Source organism: Lytechinus pictus, chromosome 15, assembly GCF_037042905.1.
Source record: "Lytechinus pictus isolate F3 Inbred chromosome 15, Lp3.0, whole genome shotgun sequence".
NCBI classification, from domain to species: Eukaryota; Metazoa; Echinodermata; class Echinoidea; order Temnopleuroida; family Toxopneustidae; genus Lytechinus; species Lytechinus pictus.
The window spans coordinates 16,226,376-16,250,993 of NC_087259.1; the positions used below are offsets into that span (position 1 = coordinate 16,226,376).

The 24,618-nt window shown below is 35.9% G+C and overlaps 1 protein-coding gene across 1 annotated transcript in view; it reads right to left on the reverse strand.

Moving 5' to 3' along the window:
• The window catches only part of LOC129277814 (metal-response element-binding transcription factor 2-like), a 29,147-nt gene extending 4,778 nt beyond the window's left edge, over positions 1 to 24,369 (reverse strand). The window contains exons 1-12 of the mRNA XM_064110112.1: positions 23,993 to 24,369; positions 20,595 to 21,017; positions 19,905 to 20,088; positions 16,600 to 16,703; positions 15,470 to 15,500; positions 14,846 to 14,886; positions 14,022 to 14,098; positions 9,803 to 9,855; positions 9,391 to 9,433; positions 7,907 to 7,975; positions 6,329 to 6,452; positions 5,592 to 5,659 (exon numbers count right to left, since the gene is read on the reverse strand). Coding sequence (XP_063966182.1) covers positions 5,592 to 5,659; positions 6,329 to 6,452; positions 7,907 to 7,975; positions 9,391 to 9,433; positions 9,803 to 9,855; positions 14,022 to 14,098; positions 14,846 to 14,886; positions 15,470 to 15,500; positions 16,600 to 16,703; positions 19,905 to 20,088; positions 20,595 to 21,017; positions 23,993 to 24,106 — 1,331 coding nt within the window. The 5' untranslated portion in view covers positions 24,107 to 24,369. The remainder of the gene's footprint in view (positions 1 to 5,591; positions 5,660 to 6,328; positions 6,453 to 7,906; positions 7,976 to 9,390; positions 9,434 to 9,802; positions 9,856 to 14,021; positions 14,099 to 14,845; positions 14,887 to 15,469; positions 15,501 to 16,599; positions 16,704 to 19,904; positions 20,089 to 20,594; positions 21,018 to 23,992) is intronic.
• Between the last annotated feature and the right edge of the window lie 249 nt (positions 24,370 to 24,618).

The following is a 24,618-nucleotide window of genomic DNA, read 5'->3' on the forward strand; positions in this document are numbered from 1 at the left end:
AAAAATACTACCACAAATATGAAATGTTTTTGTCAAATTTTTATTTTTAATTTGTTTAAAATATGAAGATTTTTTGGGGAAAAATGACACCTAAATATTTTTCAGCTCCTGACAAAGCAATGCGATGAAGGGGCATGACAAACTCATTTGTTTGATATCAAATTCGTCATGACAGCACAAATATTTTATAAGATATAGTAAATTTTATGTTTGGCAAGTGTAAACTTTTCTTTGAATTTCCTGGGTGTATGTATACTTCTGACCTCAACTGTAAAACGTCAATGGAGTAGAAACTGAGCATGCCCAAATTCAACTACATGTATCAGTGCCTGGCATATCAGCTGTTTGTGACAATGACAAAGATCTTCCCAAATCACATACTTTGTTGTGATAGTGGACAGGCAATGCGTGATTGCGCAAGCTTTGTGTATCACAGACCTTCACTTCACCAACTTTTATACTGTGACATGAAGCCATCCAATAAAATGTACTTACGTCACGTCCTAATTGTTGAAACCACACATGGCAGAACCAAATTCAACACAAGAATTTAGAAATTTAACAAAAGTCAGGCCTGAAAGACCAACAACAATAAAATGCATCCATCCAAAATATAAGATCATGGTAGTCTAATAGCCAAAAACCAATCTGAAATAACCAACTTGATAATTGTTGGCCTGTACCAATTTGTTTGAATTTAAGAACTAAACAAAATAGAAATTCTGTCACTATCTATTCAAGTATCAATTTCCATGATGCAGAAAGCTGAAAAAATACAAAATATGGGAAGAACATGAAATAAATTCACAAAATTTTAATATTGGAAAGCACAATCTTGGGGGCAAATATAAAAATTAGTTGCCAGTACTAAAATATAGCCAAAGTTATTTACCATGATGCAGGAAAATAAAAAATATCATAGGATATGGGAAGAACACATAATTCATTGAATATCTTGGAAAACACAAATAGGGGGGGGGGGCACAGAAAAGAAGATTAATTGCCAGTACCAAAATATAGTAATAATCATATTAATAAACAGGTAAAACCCAATAAATACACAAAGGCAGCCATGCATCAGCAGAAAATCAAACCTGTTTGCGGTGTTAAAGCCCGTGCTCGCAGTGGCGTATCTGGGGGGGGGGGAAGGGGGCTTTTATTTTTTAACTTTATTTAATGCCCATAGTATCAAGGGCCATACACATGTACAGCTAATGTTGCTTGAAGTCATCACCAAACCTAACTACCTGAGACAGTAACATAACCTTAAACAAATTCAAGACATAGCACAACAGCTTGCAGCTCTACTATGTATGTGATTTATATACATCATACGGTGACAATTGCAACTTTGAGATCTTAAAGACTAAGTCCACCCTATTTTTATTCAAATGAATAGAGAAAAAATAAAACAAAAAATAATGCCAAATATGAAGTGATACACACATCATGGAATGCATGCAATGAGAAAGCTGATGATGTCATCTATTCAGTATCGACATATATTACATGGGTTATACTGTAGATTAAAATCAGTGATTGGTCAAAATCTATTTGTTATATTCTAGGTTTTGACATCACCTTATGACTTTACAAGCTGCTTAATGGGGTAGATTGCTTGATGCAAGCACAAGGGTGTATGCGCAATTTGCAAAATACATGTGCTTGCTGTGTTTTTCTTTTATCATTTGTGTGTTTCTTTTGTCATGTAGACGGATCAGAGCTGCAGCAATTAGTGCAAGTTCATTATACATGTATAGCTGGTGCGGTCTCTGATGGTGAATCTACATACTAGAATATATAACAGATAAACAAATCGCCTGGTCTATCTGTTTGATAAATAAAATTTCATTCCCACTCGAATTGTATTTTTCCCCTCAAGACAATATTACTCCCTTCAAGGAAAACATAACTCTGTCATGGGAATAACATGTCATATTCAAAATCTAGGCAGACCTTTCTATAATATTGAGTATTCTATTATTTTTCCAAAAATATCAAATGTTTCTATTTTCCTCATTTGACTCCTCAATGATTATACATCACCACCTGAATTATAATTGTGACTTAGAGAAGAACTATATATCTATCATCAAAATATACTAAGATGCAGAATTGTGATTGCGTGGCATCATCAACTCTTTCATTTGCATACTGCTCAGGATGTGCATATTTCTGTTTTGTGAAAATAGGCAAAACTTCTTACATTACATAAATTTTGACAAAGTTTTTAGTTATACGCATATTTGGCATTTCTACATCTATTCAAATCCATTGGTTGATACATGTAGGTTGGACTTGATCTTTAAAAGCTAAGCGATGGAAAATAAGCGAGATATAACAGGCAGGGCTTAAATTAATTCAAGACCATTGGAGGCCATAGCCTGGAATGCCCTTTTGACCTCATGACTGACCTAAAGCTCTTGATTGTTTTTTGTTTTGTTCCATAATATACTAATGTGCCCAATCGGGAAATGGTCTTGCCTTAAAATTGATTGAAGGCCTGAACTTGTTTGATTAATTCATGCAGAGTTTCCAAATCAAACTCCAATTATTTGATGTTTAAGTTTAAAAAAAGAAAGAAACACATAGATTCTTATTGCCAAACTACATAAACAAAGAGATAAGATGAAAGTATGTGAATAAAGCATAAATAACTGCAAATGAACTTAAGCACATTTTTTTTTTGGTATGATGATATTGATATTTAACATAACATACACAGTATTCTCTGCTGCTTTTCCGACCTGGCTATCGTTCTTTCCACAGAATCTATTAAAAATGATTCAATACATATTAATCAAATTTGTCAGAAGTGCACGAATAAAGGAAGAGTGTCATAAGTGTCTCTGGTCTAGTGGTTTTGACTGGCGTTTCCACCTGAAGGTCACAGGTTCAGTTCCCATTAGTTCATTTGCTTCAGCAAAAAGTTAATTGATATTGTGTTGCAATTGACCAGTGCATTGTAAATGCAGGGCTCGAATTAAGAATCCAAAGGGAAAAGGCCATCTTTTGACAAGGCACTTTAACAAAAGGGAAGGCAGTGCTAACTTTAGGGGCATCCAAGGCCCTAGGCCATCAAAAAAGGACATCAATAGTAATAATATACTTTTCAATGGGACACATGCACTGGATGACCATAGGGCTCCGAGGCTTCAGACAATAAGGGCACTTACTTTGGCCTTAATTCTACAAACATTCGGAAGGGCATCAGGGTCATTTCTGAGGGCACTGGAGCCCATGACCTTGAATGGTATTGAAATAATTTTTGCCCTGTACTGCAAAATTGAATACCCTGGAGAAATATTCATTCCTCGAATGCCTGTACTCTTGTGAGGTAAATTACCACTTGGTCTACGCCAGATTAGTCCACTTTCCATTTGGTCTAATCCCACATGGTCTAATTCAAGTTCATCTTCAACCATATGATTTCTTTTATAATTTAACCCACTACACAGTTTGTATTTCTAGTAGGCTATACCCATTTTGTATAACATCCATTTGGTCTAACACCACTTGATAGTTCAATCAACTGTTTATGAATCAACTTTTCAATTGGCAAAGTGCAAGATAATTAGTAGATGAAGAGGAAAGGACCATCTGGGCATCAAACTATTAAAATGAAATCAGACTAAGTGGGTATAAGTGTAGACTAGACCAAACAGTAATTATACCAAAGAGACAATAGACCAAATGTCCCGTATTCTGAAGTCGGGTTTAACTTAGACCACAGTCTAACTCTGTGCTAAAATTATGGGGAGCCAAAAATTCAAAAAATCTGTTTATATTGTATATTTCTTATGCTTACTATTTTGTTTCCTTTTGCTTTCATAATATTATAAGGAAAAATGCTTCAAAATACTTCATTTATCATTCTAGACAATCTGGGTATCATATGAGTTAATAAATTGGATGTGTCCTGTTAGGGGTTTGTGCTCCAATTGGCTTTCCATAGTTAAACGGCAACTTTAAACCAGGGTTTAATTTAAACCCGAGTTCAGAATACGGGCCAATGGGTTTAGCTAGCCCATGTGGTGTTGAATTACCTCAGAAATTGATCAACTGCTTAGACCAAGATAATGCAAACCACATGACTTAGGACCTTAAGCACTTTACAGAGAGGATACAAGTGATTGATGGGATGCTTTTTCTACTATCACATCTTATTTACGAAATGTACAGCTAAGTTTTATTAAAATATTCCAATAAAATGTTTTATTCAGTGTACCATATCACAAAACTATTACAATAGGTATTATAAAAGTGTTCCTGCCTCTGACTTCTTGGAAACTTGCAAAAGTCATTCAATTTTGTGCTTCTATCTTGAAAAGTTCAAATCACATGAGCTTAAGTTTGAAATATGCTGAAATTATTTCATATTCAGACTAATAACTTTCCTTGTTTAATACCCTGTTAAAACCTTCATAAACAAGAGTTTAAATTAGATAATTAAAAAACTTAAATTTTGTTTGAACTTTTAAAAGAAAATGGGGTTTACAATACATTTTTGGTTCTAATGTACCTTATATTCCAGACATAGCATCTCTATGACACAGTCCCTGGGGCTAACGTTTCATAGGGCTGTTTGTCAGTCACAAATTCCTTTATGCACGACAGGTGATTCTTTTCGTACTAAATGTTATACCTCAAAATTTTCCGTTCTGAAATGATGGCGGTGAGCTTTCCGTAATATTTCTCTTCAAATCTTGACGAATAACACTTTTTTTTGCAATCAAATGCTTGTTAGCTATGACAATTTTTAATCACTGAGATTTCAATTTGACCTGATGGGAATAAGACAATAGAAAATAATAAGATGCAACATTTTATTAGCGCCTGATTCATATGTTTCTCAGCACTATATCAATACCATGGCTTTAGCATAGTAGCCAATAAGGCACACTTTGGCATTTTGAGGAATAAATTCATACCACAAGAAAGAGTCACTAGTCGTGCGTGAAGTTGTACGTGCTTACGAATTACTTAAAGGAAACCAAAACCCAAGAAGAGAATCAATCTTATTGGAAAGAGTAAAATGAGAGGAACAATTTAAAACAAGTTTCATCAAAATCGGTTATGAAATAAGCAAGTTACGGACGTTTAAAAAGTCTTGTTGTACTTTCTATGGGGATCCTCAAATTGGCAAATGTGCTTCAAAATGGCTGATTTTGTGGACAATTTTCCATGTTTTTTACACAAATTTTCAGATTTTCCCCTTTATTTTACATATTTCACATTAACTTCACCTGACCTTGACATATGTGGTGTGAATTATATTTTCCCATGACATATTGTTATGCTCAGGAGGCAAGATGCAATTTGAAAGATGAGGAAAATCTGAAAATTTGTGTACAAAACAAATGGAGAGATGTCTGATAGGATAGATTTTCTCCTTGTATTTTGGTTTCCTTTAATGAAACACTAACTGGGTCCCTGTATCATAGTACTTAGTGATCGATCGTTAGGCCGACTTTTGTGATTGATCATACACACAATCAATGCAATCAATCATAGAAATCAACCCTATGATCGATAGAGAGGCTTTGTGAAAACACTCCCCTGGATACTGAAATAAATCATCATACACTCACCTCATCTTTGAGCTCTGGAGTGCATTTAGCATTCTTTCTTGTTTCTCGGATCGAGTTGTTTCAGACAGCTGAAATTGGGGGAAGAAAAAGACTAAGAAAAGTCACTTTCTCTTAAATTTCTTAAAAACCAATGAAATACAAAAAATAGAGAACACAGAACATAAGAAATTGACAAAACCATCCACACAGAAGAATGAATTCAAATTTTAATTTCATTTAAATTTTAATCTTTGTAACGTTTCATTCATGAATTTAATTTCATGGAAATAACCAAAAAATAAACAAATAAACAAAAAAAAGGCACCTAAATTTACAATTCTACAAAATCTTGTCTTGATTGGAACTTTCATGGCTACGATCTAAAGAGGGGGACTAATTCTCCCCCCCCCCCCCGAAATCTGTAAAACTACTAGATTTTTTTATGAGAAGTGTTAGAGAAGAACCAAAAACTAATTGGATGTTGCTATAAAGTTATGTTCAATTGAAAATCAAAGCATTGAGTCCTTCAATTTAATTGAAACTCAACTTTCTTTCAACGCCCTGTTACACTTGATTTAGGGGGTTACGTTTGATTGACAATTGAATGTAACTTTTTTGCACCATCCCATAAGTGCTAAAAATCTCTGAACTAGGCTTCCGTTATTATGTTTATTCTAGAAAAAATGGTTAAACGCTATTAGTAAATGGGCAGTTAAATGTTTATGCTTTAGCGGTTGTTTGAAGAATATTGCACTTACATGAGGTACTTGATAATTGCCCCAATTCTGCGTCAGATTGGGTAAAATCTCCTCTTCAAAATCATAGTACTTTTTCTTGTGTAACAGAGTGAGTTGGTAAAGCACCAGTTGAGCAAGGTCCGTCCTGAAGGCACAAACAAACAGAGGATTTCTTAATTATACAAGCATGTCATGGTCAGTGATATAGCTACAGTAGTTGGCTCAACAAGCACAGATTTCTGACCACCACTTATCATGAAAAATTCTACTTCTGACCACCACTAATTTAAAATGAAGTGATTCAAACACAAGTCCTTGCAAAGAAGAATTGCACTTGCGTTAATTTCCATCTTTAATCTTGTTTTTATTTGCAAAATTTACATTCTTGTTTTCTATTGGGCAATTCCATAAAATATGTACATCTGACCCCCTATATGTGGGACCTTCATGAAATTTTCCGTCTCTGATTTCTGTAATGTTCTCAAGGGACCATGACTTGGTCAGTTTATACAGTGATTTAAGACTCTAGTAAAATGGGGGCCGGACGTACAAAAAGTTGATCATTTTATGGAATTGCCCTATTTGATAAATATTAGTTTATTTTCAAAGATTTGCTCATGCCATGTTATTCACTTTCAGCTTAATAAGACCACTAAACTCGGCCTAAAAAACTTTGAATTGCCATGAAATAGCGATCAACACTAAAATGGGTCTAGCTAGGACACTGGCCATGGTGTAGGGTTTCTGAATCCTGTCTTTTAATGAGGGGTTTGTGGGTTTGAATCCTACTCCATGAATTAATTTCCGTCAGCAAGAAATTTATCCGAATTGTGCTGCACTCAACCCAGGTAAGGTAAGTGGGGACCCGGCATCAAGTATCAATGAGACCACTGTTTATTGTTATCAATTTACATTTATAATTAATATGGTTTCACTTTATAGAAACTAGTGTCATTTGGCACCCTGTGGTAAAAGCAAACATTCATTATTGGACGTCTTCTCAATATACACACTGAATAAAGCATAATTAAAGGTCAAGTCCACCCCAACAAAAAGTTGATTCGAACAAAAAGAGAAAATTCAAACAAGGCATAACACTGATAATTTCATTCAAATCGATGTCAAACAAGAAATTTATGTCACTATATATATTTTGCTTAACTTTCACAAAACAGTTATATGCACGACACAATATGCACATGAGGGGTCTGATGTCAGTTTCACTATTTATTTTGTATTTTGCGGTGTGCTGGATTTTCTGGCAGTATTCAAAATCTTACAAATGTATATCCCATCAATTTTCAACTTGAACTCTGGTAGTATTACAAATTTTACCACTGTATATCACTTCAATTTTCAACCTAAACTCTGGTAGTATTTAAAATCTTAGCACTGTAATCATACCAATTTTCAGCATAAACTCTGGTAGCATTAAAAATCTTACCATTATATTTATATCACATTAATTTCCAACTTAAACTCTGGAAGCATTCAAAATCTTAGCAAGGTTTAGGCATAAACTATTGTAGTATTCAAAATCTTAGCACTGCATATCATATACATTTTCAGTATAGACTGAGGTAGTATTCAAAAGCTTACCACTTTAGAGGAAGTCTCTTGATATACTCTGGACCTTGATTGCACACAGAACATACAAATATATAGAACCTAAAAAAAAAAAAAAAGCAAACACAATCAGTGCAACAGGGCTGTAACATGGAAATTAAATACTAGGGCTGAATCATGTCATAACACTTCTGATCAACCACCAAAAAACGAACAATAATTTACTAAAAATGAATTTTGAGATTTACATCGAGCTTGTGATAGCACATCCTAAGCTTTAAAATGATATTTAACTTATCAAAACTGATAAAAAATATCTCTCACAGGTGCTTGATTAAAAGTAGAAGATATTCAGCAAGAGATACCAAAACTAAGTAGAAAACATGGTTTGAAGACAGAGAGTTCACTAAAGCATGAGATGTCTACAGTTGTGTTTTATTCAACTTTATATCTTAGAAATTTGGACAGTACAAAAAAGAACAAGTGGAGTGCTTCTGGCAGTCTCACCTACATCGCGCGATTCAATATAGCAGCAGTGCTGACTTTGAAAACTACTATAAAATAATTATTCACAAAAAACACTACGTTCATTGACAATAAATGACATTTGACCTTGATCATGCAACCCAAGACTTGTTAGTGATACTTGATTACGCCTATATCAACATTTTATAAACTATATCTACAAACTTTGAAAGTTATGACAGCAATCTAATAATTACTTCCAAAATGGCCAAAGTTCATTGACCTTAAATGACCTTTGACTTTAGTCATGTGATAGTGTTCAGTGATACTTGATTACTCTTATGTCCAAGTTTCATAAACTAGCTCCAAAAATTTTAAGTTACGATGGAAATTCAACAAATACCCCTAACAAACCCAAAGTGCATTGACCCTAAATGACCATTGTCCTTGGTCATGTGACCTGAAACTTGGGCAGGATATTAAGTAATACTTCGTTACCCTTATGTGTAAGTTTCATGAACAAGGTCCATATACTTTCTAAGTTATGATGACATTTCAAAAAGTTAACCTTAGGTTAAGATTTTGATATTGATTCTCCAAACATGGTCTAAGTTCATTGACCCTAAATGACCTTTGACCTTGGTCATTTGACCTGTAACCAAGGCAGGATGTTCAGTAATACTTGATTACGATTATGTCCAAGTTTTCATGAACTAGGTCCATATACTTTCTAAGTTATGATGTCATTTAAAAAACTTAACCTTAGGATAAGATTTGATGTTGACGCCTAGAGTCTTGCTCTGCTATGCAGGTGAGACAAAAATAAAAAGTAAATTTTCAGGAGTTTTCCATTTTCTAAAATGCAAATTTTGTGTTTTTCAGTGATCAAAACATTCACTTGGATTCAGATTATATACATTTTTTTTCAGAGTGAAAATGAATGGGATAGTAATGATGCCAATTTGAGGAAGAAAAGCAGATTAATCTTTAGCTTATGAAAGCTGTACCTCTGTAGGTGATTAATGGAAAAACGTGAATATAGATTGTCTTACCTATCGCCATACATCATCGGAATCTCTATACACTGGACACAAGCTAAATATAGAAAATAGACACAAAATATATGATGTACATATTATAAATTTTTGAGGTCTGAGAACATCACACAGACAAATCAACTTGTTGTAAGGGCAGATTTGACCCTTAACCCCCTAAATATATATTTTTGGCGATATATACTTAATATGCAACCTTTCGGGACTTTTTCCTTTTCAGTCTTGTGGGTGCTGATTTTCACTGAGATCACGCAATCCACACCCAAGATCCAAAGGGTGGGATGGGGGAGCAAAAAGAGCCCCCCCCCCCCCCGACTATATTATTTCAAAATAGCCCAAGCTATATAGCTAAATATAGATTAAAGTTAAAATACTAACTGAAGTCTTGAAATTAACAGATTTTTTTTACCTTCATGAAACCACTGTCTGCAACGGCAACACTGAAGCATCTTCAGATACCACCTGAGAATAGAATGAAAATCACAAAACTAAAATATTCCGGAGCTGCCAACCTGAACTACAGTACTTTAAATGCTGAAAATCAGCTGAAAACCATCAGTATTCTTCTCATTTTTCAGAACTTACTTGGCAGCTCTGATAATCTCCTTGTACACTGAACAAATATTGGTGAGGGGGGGGGGGAGGGGTGATAAATTCTAAAAATAATACCTTTATACTGTTATTTGAATTCTGATTACTGAATGCACTGGTAATATTGCTTTTTCAAAATGATGTAAGAGTGAGCATCGTTTCTGCACCATTGATATTGAAAATTGTTGCTGTTGCTTTAAAATGTTGTTGATACAACCTACAAATTGTCTGGCAAAAAATGTTAACTGGTAATGCCCATACATGTGTGGATTTTTTGTTTAAACAAATAGAATGCAAGAAAAAAATGCTAAAACTAATAGTAGGCTTGTTAACTGCAAAAAAAGGGGTGAACGCTGCATTTTTGAGTACAAATGTCCCACTTGGCACAAATGTTCCTTGAGTCAAAAGAAAAGGATTCATCCAAAGAGACACGCTGTATCTATGCAAATAAGCAAGTAATTTGCATAAATTTGCATATTATGTCGATATAGTAAAAACAAGTATTTCAGAATATATTTTTAACCAGAACTGCCCTAAAATTGGAAATAAAGACTTAGGGTAAGAAAGGGAAGAAAATTGTCATAAAATAATTGAGATATCCTTGTTTATTATTACCTAATTTACATAAATTATGCAAATTATAATTTAAAACAAAGTATTTTTTCATGAATCCTGAACTGTTTTATAAATAACAGCAATTAATACACAATGTCAACATTCTACATGAAAGAGAATATATTAGCAAAAACATCGATATGCTTTATGACAGTATTAGTGTCTTAATTTGCTTAGAAAGAGGGCAAATATGTCAAAATGTATGACGTGATATTGCGCTAAAACGAGACCAAAACAATCTCTAAGTCACAGTCACACTCACGAATCGGACAATAAAGCGATCAATGGTATGTCATTCGAGATAACACAATCTCAACACAATAGCTTCCATCGGCTTTTCGTATCGCTTTTGTTGGTGTGTCTGCCACACCGTAATCTATGGTATATACGGGCAAAATGCATTTCGGTATCGGTAAAACACTATTAATTTTGTTTTATTTGTTTCTAATTTGTTTCTCTTGGAAAATTTACAGGAGACATTGCTTTGCAGGTTACTGCTTTAATGAAGCTCTGGCACATGAATCATGACGAATGTACCCCGCCTCAATCCATATTTTAACTTTGTTAAAATATATATCTTTTGGAGACCCCAAAGTGGCAAAACTGCATTCCCCGCTACTTTACAAAACCAGTTTGACTTGTATTATCAACTTGGAAAAGACAGATGTATGAGACATCAGTTAACATGTTTCCAGAAGATAGTTTTTTTTTATTTAAGCCTACGTCCATGGGAGCCCTCCGAATTTACCCCATCCCCTCTCCGTATTTCGACACTAAAAAAAAAAAAAAATATCGTGTTTTAAAGCCACCGGCAAGGCAAATTGCGTTTTTGGTACAATAAAGCAACTTTTATATCTATATTTCATATTTATCTATATTAATATTATTATTATCATTAATATTATTATTAGTATTATTGTTATTATTATTATTGTTGTTGTTGTTTTGCAGTTTGTAATAATGCTCTAGCACAGTAAAGGCTATAACCCAACAGGAGCATGCCTAGGATACCCTTTCCCCTTTTGGTTTTATGTATTCAAAAATAGTTTATTGTCTTTAGAACTCATATCTTGGAATAGATTGAGGTGAAAATACTCTACAATTGACATATAGAAGAGCTGTGGTACATTGAAGAAAAGCCACACGTAAGCTCTAAAATACCCCTTTATTGATTCCACTCTATGTTCCATTCGGAAGAAAGATACATTTCTACTACACACAGTAAAGCCTCTTTACTTTCTCCTCTTGAAAAAAAAAAACATAGAAGGCATTGTTTTATATCGCATAAAATAAGTTCGTGTACATGACGGTGGCCTGTCGAAGTTGCCCAACCCTTTATTTTGTTTTGACAATATATATTTAGAATATCGTCTAAATGAAGCCCTCATCTGGAAAAGGGCACTTATTAAAGGCAGCATCTACATTATATAGAGGAGGCCCTGGTACTTGGAAGCGGGGGCTGAAGCACCCGCAATATTTTTCTGAAGGGGGGGGGGGGCTGTGCTGCGTGTGTTATTCTCCATAGACAGCACCCCCTGGAATTCCGGCAGATGTGACAAAACGAAAAAAAGAAACGTTACCAAAAAAAACCCTTCATTTTGTAGTGCAATCCAGTTTGTTTATTTGCTTGTTAATTTTTTTGATGTTAATTTGAAAAGCAAAAAAGTTTCAATGTAAAATTTTGGTCCGAAGAAATTTAACAAGCTTCAGCCCGCTCTTCCCAGTGCCAGGGCCTCCTCTATATAATGTAGATGCTGCCTTTAATAAGTGCCCTTTTCCAGATGAGGGCTTCATTTAGACGATATTCTAAATATATATTGTCGAAACAAAATAAACGGTTGGGCAACTTCGACAGGACGTACACGAACTTATTTTAAGAGATATAAAACAATGTTGTTTTTTTTTCAAGAGGAGAATGCAAAGAATATAAAAATATAGATATAAAAGTTGCTTTATTATACCAAAAAACGCAATTTGCCTTGCCGATGGTTTTAAAACACGATATTTTTTTATTTAAAGTCGAAATACGGAGAGGGGATGGGGGTAAATTCGGAGGGCTCCCGTGGGCGTAGGCTTAAATAAACAAAAAAAAAACTTTCTTCAGGAAACATGTTGACTGATGTCTCATACATCTGTCTTTTCCAAGTCGATTATACAAGTCAAACTGGATTTGTGGCGGGAATGCAGTTTTGCCACCTCGGGGTCTCCAAAAAGATATATATTTTAATAAAGTTAAAATATGGATTGAGGTAGGATACATTCGTCATGATTCATGTGCCAGAGTTTCATTAAAGCAGTAACCTGCAAAGCAATGTCTCCTGTAAATTTTCCAAGAGAAACAAATTAGAAACAAATAAAACAAAATTAATAGTGTTTTACCGATACCGAAATGCATTTTGTCCGTATGTATCATAGATTACGGTGTGGCAGACACACCAACAAAAGCGATACGAGAAGCCGATGGAAGCTATTGTGTTGAGATTGTGTTATCTCGAATGACATACCATTGATCGCTTTATTGTCCGATTCGTGAGTGTGACTGTGACTTAGAGATTGTTTTGGTCTCGTTTTAGCGCAATATCACGTCATACATTTTGACATATTTGCCCTCTTTCTAAGCAAATTAAGACAATAATACTGTCATGAAGCATATCGATGTTTTCGCTAATATATTCTCTTTCATGTAGAATGTTGACATTGTGTTATTAGTTGCTGTTTTTTAAAAGCAGTTCAGGATTCATGAAAAAATACTCTGTTTTAAATTATAATTTGCATAATTTATGTAAATTAGGTAATAATAAACAAGGATATCCCAATTATTTTATGACAATTTTCTTCCCTTTCTTACCCTAAGTCTTTATTTCCAATTTTAGGGCAGTTCTGGTTAAATATATATTCTGAAATACTTGTTTTTACTATATCGACATAATATGCAAATTTATGCAAATTACTTGCTTATTTGCATAGATACAGCGTGTCTCTTTGGATGAATCTTTTTCTTTTGACTCAAGGAACATTTGTGCCAAGTGGGACATTTGTACTAAAAAATGCAGCGTTCAACCTCTTAACAAGTCTACTATAATTACGCATTGAATAAATATGTGGGCGCGTCGTGGTCTAGTGGTTCTGACTCTCGCCTTTCAAACAGAGGGTCGTGAGTTCGAATCCTAGCCATGGCGTGTTTTCCTTCAGCATGAAATTTATCCACACTGTACTGCACTCGACCCAGGTGAGGTAAATGGGTACCGGCAGGAAGTAATTCCTCAAAAAGCTGTGCGCACCAGAATCGGTAGACTAGCTTAGCCAGGGTAATATACGAGCACCTTGAGCACCTAGCAAGGTGGATACGTGCGCTATACAAATCCTATATTATTGTTATTATTTTATATTGGAGGAAATTATTTAGAAAATCAAAGACTCACTCTCCTGGGCCACCACAATAGCAATAACATTGCTCTGTATTTGTCTTGTGACCAACATCCCAGTGAATAGTCTCAATCTGTCAAAAGGACACAAGTACAATTACAACAAAATTCAATTTAACACACTTTCTGTCAGAAGGAAACAAGTACAATTAGAACAAAATTCAATTTAACACACTTTCTGTCTATTTTCATCTACACTGTATTTCTAAATTCTATTTCATTTCCAGGAATGCATATAGCAAAGCTCAATACAATATATGTATACAAGAAACACAAAGAAAGAAGGAAATTAGAATGAAAGAATAAAGGAAAAAAAGGAAGGTGGGAATCAGCAAAGGGAAACATGAATGGAGCTATGAGACAGAGATCTACATGTACTGTAGGGGTACGAATGAAGGGAAAGAAGGAAATAAAAGTAAACGAGAAAGGGGAAGAGCAAAAGAAAAGGAAGAGAGAGAGATTCTATTCATTATTCATTATTAATTTGCTGGTGAGAGCAATAAAGTTATCACAACAGGATATGGAATGGCGAATAAAAAGTGAAGTAAAAATGCCAAGGGGGGGGGGGGTAATTAATTGTGTATTCAAAGACAACCAATTGGAGATGATATAAGTGGTCACTATCAAAAGGTGTTCTTTTATGTACAGGTTGCAAAATTAAATAGTATTCAAGGAAAAAAAAAAGGTACTTAAAATAAACCACATTTAAGATGAAAGATACAGGTATCAACTTTTCAGAATAAAATGTTTTCCTTACTCATTAAATACAGGTGAGGAGCAAGTTGTGATAGCAAATTAGAAAACAAGTATTCTATACTTACTTTGTAAGGAAGTGTTTTCTTTACTTCTTGAAATGCTTTGGCTGTGTGAACAGTTAAAAAAGGAGATTTTAAAGTGAGATTCATATATATTAGGCAAATAAAAGATTCACATTTTTGTTATTTTACAAATGAAACACAATAAAATGGAGACTGACATAATTTACAAGGGGGCATGTGCATGCCCTCCCAACATTTCTTTTCATAGAAAAAAGTTAAACATTGTTGCTCCCCCATGCAGGCAAATTGTGTCTGTTTTGGGAGTGATGTCCCTTTTCTCCCCTTATTTTTTATACTGCTTTTCAAACAAGGTGCATCGAACAAAGTTATATATTTTCTGCGTCCCCACCCAAAATCTAGGATATGTTATACCGTTATACCAAGGTTTTTTTTTACCTGACTGCTAAGAAAGCACGAATGCCTGTGAGCAAGCAACCAGGGGACCAACGGCTTAAGGTCCTCTCCGAGGGACCTGGTAATGAGGATAAATGCCTTACCAAAGGGCACTAGCGCACCAATTGGGAATCGAACCCGGGTCACCGGAATCCGAAACCCCCGCTCTACCGACTGAGCTATCGCGCCTCCTGTATCTGTCTTTTAAAAGGATAACACATGAACATCACTTACCAGCAGGGCCTTTCTTCAACGCACCACCAACCTAAACATAGAACAAGAAATATGAACATACATTGGCCCACATTCTCAAGTCGGGTTTAACTTACACTCAGGTTTAAAGTTGTGGTTTAAGTATGGATAGCCAATTGTTACATAAATCACTAACAATAGAGATATCACATTTCAGCTCATTTGGCTCTCAAATCATTCATAATTGTCTAGGAAGTATAAATAGATGTTTGTCTTCACCATCGATGAATCGGGAAAGAGCATAGTAAACATCAGAAACATTCAACTTAATAAAAAGTTTGACCCTTTTGGCTTTCCATAATTTTAGCACAGAGTTAGACCATGGTCTAATTTAAACCTGACTTCAGAATACGGGCCATTGAGTTTATATATGTATCTCAGTACAATACTTTATAATACTTTTTAATTTCACATAATAAAACAGCAAGCTTGTGAAATACGGTATGGCTAATAATACAGACATATATATTGTGAACGGTATGACTTTGTGTTTATAAAAGATATTCTAAGCAAGGTTTACTATCTGCAAGCTTGCTCAAGGTTTACCTGTTTTAGCAACTGCATTAACAAACTTAATTATAGCATACAGAAATGAAAGGACTACGAAGTGTTTGCACGTATAAATAAATAGTAATGAATCAATGCATGAATACTCTACAGGCCCCAGTAAAGTCAATGTACAATTGCCTGGTTTGGAACCAGTAGGTAGGTATTCATCTGTATCGGCCGAACAAAAACATTGTTGGCGCTAACAGAGCACTAGCAGTAGGCCCAGTCACTTCTCTCGGATTGTTATGTCAAACATTGATCCAAGCTGTAAATAACGTATTAGGCATTGCTGTGACATTACCATCTGTAAGAGAGCCTCTATTATTACATCAGTAGCACTGACAACATTACTGTGCAGCCGGTACAGGCCACATATTAGGGGCCCCATTGACAGGTTCCCACCAAATGTGGGTTTGGGAATTTTATTTCATGATGCTCTGCAGAAATATAGTATAAAACATGCTGAAATGCCAAACAAAAAAAAGGTTTCGTGAAGTCATCGTGTTGGTATTATATTGACCCCCTAACTCTATCATTGTGAATTAAATATTGAGTCCACATACCTTGACTGAGTTGACAAAAACACATGGTCTACAATGCCATGGTTCATCTTCATTCTGTAGAATAGATCCTTCTATGGCTGGACTATGACATTGTTGATGGTATCCTACGAAGAAAAAAAAAGAAAAAAAAATTCTCAGTTGTTGCAGTGAATTATATGTATTTTCAGTATAAAAACAATAGTGTAAAACTAATTAGTACCACCATAACCAGTCATTCAATGGATGTTGTTCTCATATGCAAAAAAATATAACAGAGTCTGACTGACTGCTGTGCTTTTGACTTTTGGGCTGATCAAAATTCCCTGATTTTTCCCTCATTTGTGGCATTTTCCCCTGATTTTAGGAATTTTAAAATCAAATTCCCTGATTTTTCCCTGACTGGAAAAAAGTAAAATAATTTTCCCCGATATCAATGATTTCCCTGATGGGCTGGGAACCGTTTCAGAGGTCAAACAAACAAGACAAACTTGTGTACCCACAATGACGGAGAAATTGGCCGAATATCACTCAAATAAATAAAAAATCAATACCGTAAGTAACGGTGTATTAACCGCACCTTTTTCTCGGCGGGAATTAAGCAAAAGTCGGGGGTGCGGTTTATACACGGTGACGGGTCTGAGCCCGCCCGCGTAACCCCTCCCGAACATGTAAGAAGTCTGCCAGTTCACAACACATCGAGTGGCCGGGCGTAGCCGCCCAGTGCAATGTCGTTTAGAGGGGTATGAGCCGCGGGTAATGGGTAGCGATTATGATCTTGTGATCAAATACTGTCTTAACAAATGCACCCACCTTCAGGACACTAATTTCAACTTTATTCTCGATTCAAAGCAGCGAAGTTCCCTGGCTAAGTTCAAAGAGACGCCAAGCATTCTCGGTAATAATTTGTCACAGCTGAGCGAGAGCCAAGAGCTAGCTTGCGTTGTATTGTGGTTTTAGTGCGACTTAAGCTGGCGCTATTCATTTAATTTAACCCCTCAAAGTCCCGTTTCGCGCCAGCTTATTTTTTTCTTTCCCGTTTGCTTTTCAGAAGATACCATGTACACCGTGCACCACGCACGAGAGAGAGGGCACGAAGCCGTCAAACAACTGGAAAAAATACCAATTTCTTTGTTTCTTGAACCTTCCTGTAATCCCGTATCCAAAATTCATGCTAAGACATCGAATGCTAGACAAATTCTGAAAGTGATTGTGAGGTTGTGATGCAAGAAATGTGAAAGACACAGATCACAATTTGATAAGATGTACTGGTAGTGGTACCGTATCGAAGTTTGAAATGTACATGTACAAGAAAGGCAGTGCTGTGTGTGTGTGTGTACACTGTGACTGTGAGGTGAGTGAGTGTGTAAATTGCCAATATTGGCGGGACCTTTCTTTCTTACTAACATTTGTAGATTAATTGATCAAGAACAGCAGATTTCTGCATACTGGTAATCTCTTTGAATACTTTGAAATCTTTAACTTAGTTTTTGTTTCTTCGTACCTCAAACATGCATGTAAATGTGAGGATTTTTTTTTTTTTTTTTTTTTTTTTTTTAGTCCAAAGTTGGGGGTGCGGTTTATACACGGGTGCGGTTAATACACCGTTACTTACGGTAAACGTTGAACATTATTTTTGTTTCAACTAGAGGATCACGATACCAGAATTCATACTTGATTATATTGATCAGTATCAATCAAGTGTACAAATTAAACTGGACAATCAATTGCATAGCCTATTTTGCTTCCAGTATAATGTGCAAACACTTAAGTCCTGGCTACAACTATTTCCAACTTTTATGATGTATTCTACTTCCCATTTTGCCATGACTAGATTTCTATAACTTGCTCTGATGACTAGGGAGTGCACAACTCAAAGCTTTATGGAAATTGAAACCTAACACCTAAGAAAAACTTTAGAACAAAGTTGGTTAAGGATTTACTAACATCATTTAACATTGGAATTAAAGGCATGATAGCCAAGTCGGTTGAGTGGAGGTTTCGGATTTTGATGACCCTGGGGGCCGTTTCATAAAGCTGTTCGTTAAATTAAGAGTGAATTTATGAACGACTGGTGATCCTTTCTTACGTGCTTAAAGGTCAAGTCCACCTCAGAAAAATGTTGCTTTAAATCAATAGAGAAAAATCAGACAAGCACACTGCTGAAAATTTCATCAAAATCGGATGTAAAATAAGAAAGTTATGACATTTCGAAGTTTCTCTTATTTTTAACAAAATAGTTATATGAATGAGCCAGTTACATCCAAATGAGAGAGTCGATGATGTCACTCACTCACTATTTCTTTTGTTTTTTATTATTTGAATCATACAATATTTCAATTTTTATGAATTTGACGATTAGGACCTCCTTGCCTGAACCACAAAATGTTAAGATAATGGAATTCCACATGTTCAGGAAGGAATGAAACTTCATTTCACATGACAATGACGAGAAAATCAAAATATTTCATATTTGATATAATAAAATACAATAGAAATAGTGAGTGAGTGATGTCATCAGTTCCCTCATTTGCATATCGACCGAGATGTGCATATAACTGTTTTGTCAATTGAAGCGAAACTTCAAAATGTCATAACTTTCTTATTTTACATCCGATTTTGATGAAATTTTCAGTGCTATGCTTTTTGATTTTTTCTCTTTATATTCAAATCAAGTTTTTGTTGGGGTGGACTTGTCCTTTAACCATCGCCAATAATACCATTTACCACAAAAAAAGGATCACCAGTCGCTCTTAACTTACGAACAGCTTTATGAAACACCAACCTGGTTCCATTCCCACTTGGTGCTCTAGTGGGCTTTATTGAGGCATTTATCCTCATTACCAGGTCCCTCACAGAGGACCTAAGGCCTTCTGTCCTCTGGTTGCTTGCTAACAAGCATTTAACTTTTTCTTAGCAATCAGGTAAAAGGTCACCACCACTACCATCATTCTAATTCTTGCAAAAAAAGTTCCTCACGATCTGGCACCCAAATAACTCCAAGACCTATTCTCTCTCTGCTCTTCCTTTCTTGCCCAGATCCTTCTGCTCATCCATCTCCGACACTGAAATCATGGCTCTTGCACGATGACCCGATATGTGATAGTGCCTTTTCTCCAAGTGCTCCCTCCCACCATCTGGAACAAATCCCTACCCATATTCAAAATGTTTCCCCTCTTGAATCAACTCATTTTATTATCATTCTGATTTATCTTTTATTTGGAAGAGATTCGTAGTGTTTATTAGTCAGCCAACACACACACTTTGAAACATCTGTATACAGCACCCTCCAAATGTTATCATTATCATCATAATTCAAAAACTTTTACCTCGACCACATCTGTCACAGATGACGATTTCATCGGGGAACTCTGACCTTCCATCACTGCACATAAAGCATGTGATGTCCTGATCCTCGTTCTGGGTGTGGGCCTTCTGCAGATCTTTGTAGAGCACCCAGAATTCAGATTCGTCCTCGAAAGATACCATACAACGCTCATGTTCTTTATCAACCTACAATGGGGAAAGACTTTGTTAATGTGAGAGTTGATGACAAGTAGGTCCTTTGATGTTCACAGACCCCCCCCCAAAAAAAAAAAAATAAATAAATAAAAAATAAAGAACAAAAAAAAAGAACATATAAAAAAAAAACATCTAGCACACATGCACTAATTACAATAATTCAAAGACTTAACAAGTATTTTGGACTAACCCTTGATTTGGAACTGAACATAAGCTTCTTGCAACACACAATAAATGGGTTATAGACCAAATGGCAAAATTTAGACCAAACTAATAATAGTACACCAAATGCATTAGACCAGGCGGTATTGGACTATCTGAAAAGTAGACTAACTACATGTCACACCTTGTGTTATTATGCCCATTGAATTTTTCCCCATGTAAAGTTAAATTCAGAACACAGCGCGCTTAGAAACGCCGGTATTAAGCGCCCTATAAATGTTTTGTATTATTATTATTATTATTGTAGACAAAGTGAATACAAACTAGGATATTACCTTTGTGACAGTTCCCAGATAGAAAAGGCCATCACTCCAACGGGCAAGCACATCTAGACCTTCTGTGTATTCCGAGTCCTTGAACGACTCCCCACTGGCGCTTGGATCCTGGTCTTCACTTTTATCACTCTTGGTTGGACTAGGTTTCTTTATTGCACTCTCATCCCCTCTCCACGAGCCTTCCTTTTTCATCCTTTTCGGCGATGCACCTATTCTTGTCACCTTGGCAGGCAGAAGAGCGCTGTTGAGCTTTGCAGCGGCTACTGCATCCCTGATTGGTCGTTTGGGTGATGCTTGGGGTTTAGGCCTATCCGTCGCCTCTTCCGGCTGGTTGGATGCATTTTTAGGTAGTTTGTTATTTGGAGAGAGCTGATATGAGCAGCTTGCAAGATCTGAATCGATTTGAGTTGATGATGCCATGTTCTGCAAAATATAGAGCAACATTGCAACAAGTTTGTGGAAGTTTGACCTTGATTAACATCAAATTAATAATTTTTCTGTTTAAAAAAATTGTAAAAATTATTAATGAATAATGAAATACTATTGGTAGAGGTGCTGGTCTAAAAATTCAAATATTGATTGTAAATAATTATTATTACAATAATAATTATTTACAATCAATATTTATTTTTTTAATTTAATAAAAAACATTTTTAATCTATGAATTTTTCTTCATAACGGCACTTGGTAATACAGCTCATCGAAGCTACGTATGTGTACGTCATATCGGAGTGGGTTCAAGGGTCAAGCCTATTGTATTGCAGTGTTTACAACATGGATACATGACATCCGTCTGGTAAGAAACCTCTAATTTGTCTTATTTTGGGGGGGAAACTATCATACCTTTATACGCATTAGGTGTATAAAGGTATACAATTTAATAAAATTTTGGTCTATATATGGCACAAGTTCTAATGTTAAATATGAAGGGAATTCCCTTCTGGACTACGATCTTCTCCACAGTGGCATAGCCTGCCTTGTCTAGGCTCCGTGATCAAATTGACAATATCAAAATCATAAAAAATTTTGATCACGGAGTCCTCTAGGCTAGATGAGACGAGTATCGCTCAGTCAAGATAAAGAACTGAATGTCATGTATGGACTAGAGTTAGCGACCTACGCCTACGGCAGCTCACCTGTTCGTTTGCATGATTTTGGTCGCTAACCATTCCCGATCGTGATAATTCAGAAAAGGGGTGGGCATTATTGACCTTGAAATGTGATTGAGAGACTTGCTATGACATTTGGCTTTTGCAAACAATTAATACTGGTGGGGAATTCTCTCAAAGCTGGCTACCGGCACTCGTTATCCACGACCATTCGCCATACAGCAAAAGGTAGGGGATGGGAAAAGAGGTATGTGAGGCGTAGTCATAGACAAAATTTGTTATAAAAATAATAAAAAAAACGGATGGAGGGAAAATGAGCAATGTATATTTTTACAATTGGAAGGCATACAGCCGAGAACGAGGTTATATTATAACCTCGTTCGTAGTATGAGTGGCTACCGGTGCGAAACTGCAGCCAGGCAATAAAACTTGAGTTAACGTTCGTCATTAGACATTAGCCCCAAACTTCCAAGTCATGAAACTATCGAAAGTCAGATTCAATGACAAAGTCAATGTCAATCAATGTGAAGTTTTCGTCACAACATGATCAGTAGAGGCGCACGGCCAATATTGGAGACTGTCTCCAATGTGGGAGATTGTCTCCCCTATTAGAGAGAGTCTCCCATATTGGCCGTGCGCCTCTAGGCTCTACTGATGATGTACCTCGAGCGAAGTTCGTGCAGGCTCCACTCCACTTCACTACCGCTACACTACGCTTCACCTACCCGAACTTCGAGACCATGAACTCGATCGGATATTCCAAGTGACAAAAGGTGGGATTTTATGGGGAGAAAATACAAAATTCATGCAACATCACGATCTTTAAAAACAAGTGCAACTAATATTCTTACTTTACACTAAGTTTCACTTCTTTTCCATGCTTCTATCAGTCTCAAAATTGATGATTTAGAGCCAACATGAAGTAGGGTGTCTGGAGAAAAAAAATTATTTTTCTTATTTCAAGAAAATATCACATTTTCTTTGTGAATTTGAAGAGAAATGACCTTCAGACTGACAGAAATGTAAATTTTTTGAAAAAATTCCAATTATTGGCTGCAAAAAAGAAGAATGAAATTAGGTCAATTTTCAGCATTTCTCTGCCATAGACTGTGTAGTTAAGAAATGGACACACACAAATCCAAATTTCTAGCTTCCGAGAGCTGTTATAAATTCATTACTAATGCCAAAAACTTGTCCATAAAGAGTCCAATAGGATTTTTTATGCTCTATCTGATGGTATGATTTTTATAAAGATTTGGAAACCAGATCACAATGAAAAATTGCGACAAAGTGAAAAAAATTGTGCAAAACAGAAATTTCATTTTCCCATAGAAAACGCATGGAGAAATGGCAATCTCAACACACACAAAAATAAGGGTTTGCAATTTATCTCTAAATCCTTATTCAAAATGATCATATAAACTTGTCCTTACTGTCAAAAGAAGCCCCTGAATTTTCTCTTTCCATACATCCCAAACACAAGTTAATAATCAATTCAGATCACATTTTTCTAGTAGCCTGAACTTCCCTGAAAAAAATGTGCCATATTTCCCCCTAAATCAGCCTGTTTTATGCTGACACTTTTCAGTGTGGCTTCAGACACCCTACATGAAGTTCCTCACACGTATAAATATTAATGCGCTGCCGACTTCAAAACATCGCATGCGGGAGGTACCGGGTCTGGTCCGAGCTCGGACCCTCGCGCGCATGCGATGTTCTGAAATCGGCAGCGAATTATTACGTGTGAGGAACTTCATGTTGGCTCTAAATCATAAATTTTGAGACTGATAGAACTTAGAAGCATGGAAAAGAAGTGAAACTTTGTGTAAAGTAAGAATATTAGTTTTACTTGTTTTTAAACTTAAAGATCGTGATGTTGCATGAATTTTGTATTTTCTCCCCATAAAATCCCACCTTTTGTCACTCGGAATATCCGATCGAGTTCATGGTCTCGACGTTCGGGTTGGTGGAGCGTAGCCGTAGTGTAGCGGTAGTGAAGTGGAGTGGAGCCTGCACGAACTTCACTCGAGGTAGGCCTACTGATGATTATGATGATGTGGCAAAAAAAGAAAACCATTAACCATTTGGCTGCCAACCATTTCCTTTGACTTATTAGATCCTCGTTAAAGTGAATGATAGTTCTTTATATGCCTCAACCATCCCAAAATTTTCGAATTTCTGACTGGTATTAATTATTTATACTGATTTTGTCACAGCACAAATTTACACACGTGGGACTACCCGCAGGCGTAAACTTAGAAAAGGTTTGTCAATGAAGTCCAAACTTACGAAATGCTCCTTCACTTCAGAGTTATGCTTCAGCTGCAGTGTTCCACATCGATTTGGATGTACTTTTGGCAAATTAGACCTACTCAGCTGAAATGTGACGACATTCTGACTCATTCATGCCACTGGACAACTCATCGCAAGAGTCGCATGCCTAGCTACATGTAGCAATCCGTTTGCTCCATTTATATTTTGTGTACAAAATGTGTGTGAATATTGCACGAGTATAGTTTCCCGCGAAAACCCATGATGAATGATGATGCGAGGTGACTACTACTTCCGGTATTCCTCTCTATTTTTTTTTTCTTTCTTTATACCTTTGTCTTTATACCGCATCTGAAAATATACAGCGTTGTTCCAGCAGTCAAGTATCCAGGTCTATCTTTATGTAGGCTACTGTTTCATCTTTTCGAGGAACTACCGAACTAGTATGGTCCAGGGCCCAAGGTCCAGCACCGGGGTCCAGCATTTCTTTGAAAATAAAAGAAAGAATTAACAAACATCCGGACAAACATATAGGCCTATATAGTAGCTAGGCCCGGTAGCTAGGCTACTTATGGGGAAATGATTTTAGATTTGCATCCCGAAGATCAGCAATTCCCGGGCAATTCCTAGCTGACTCTCTCCCT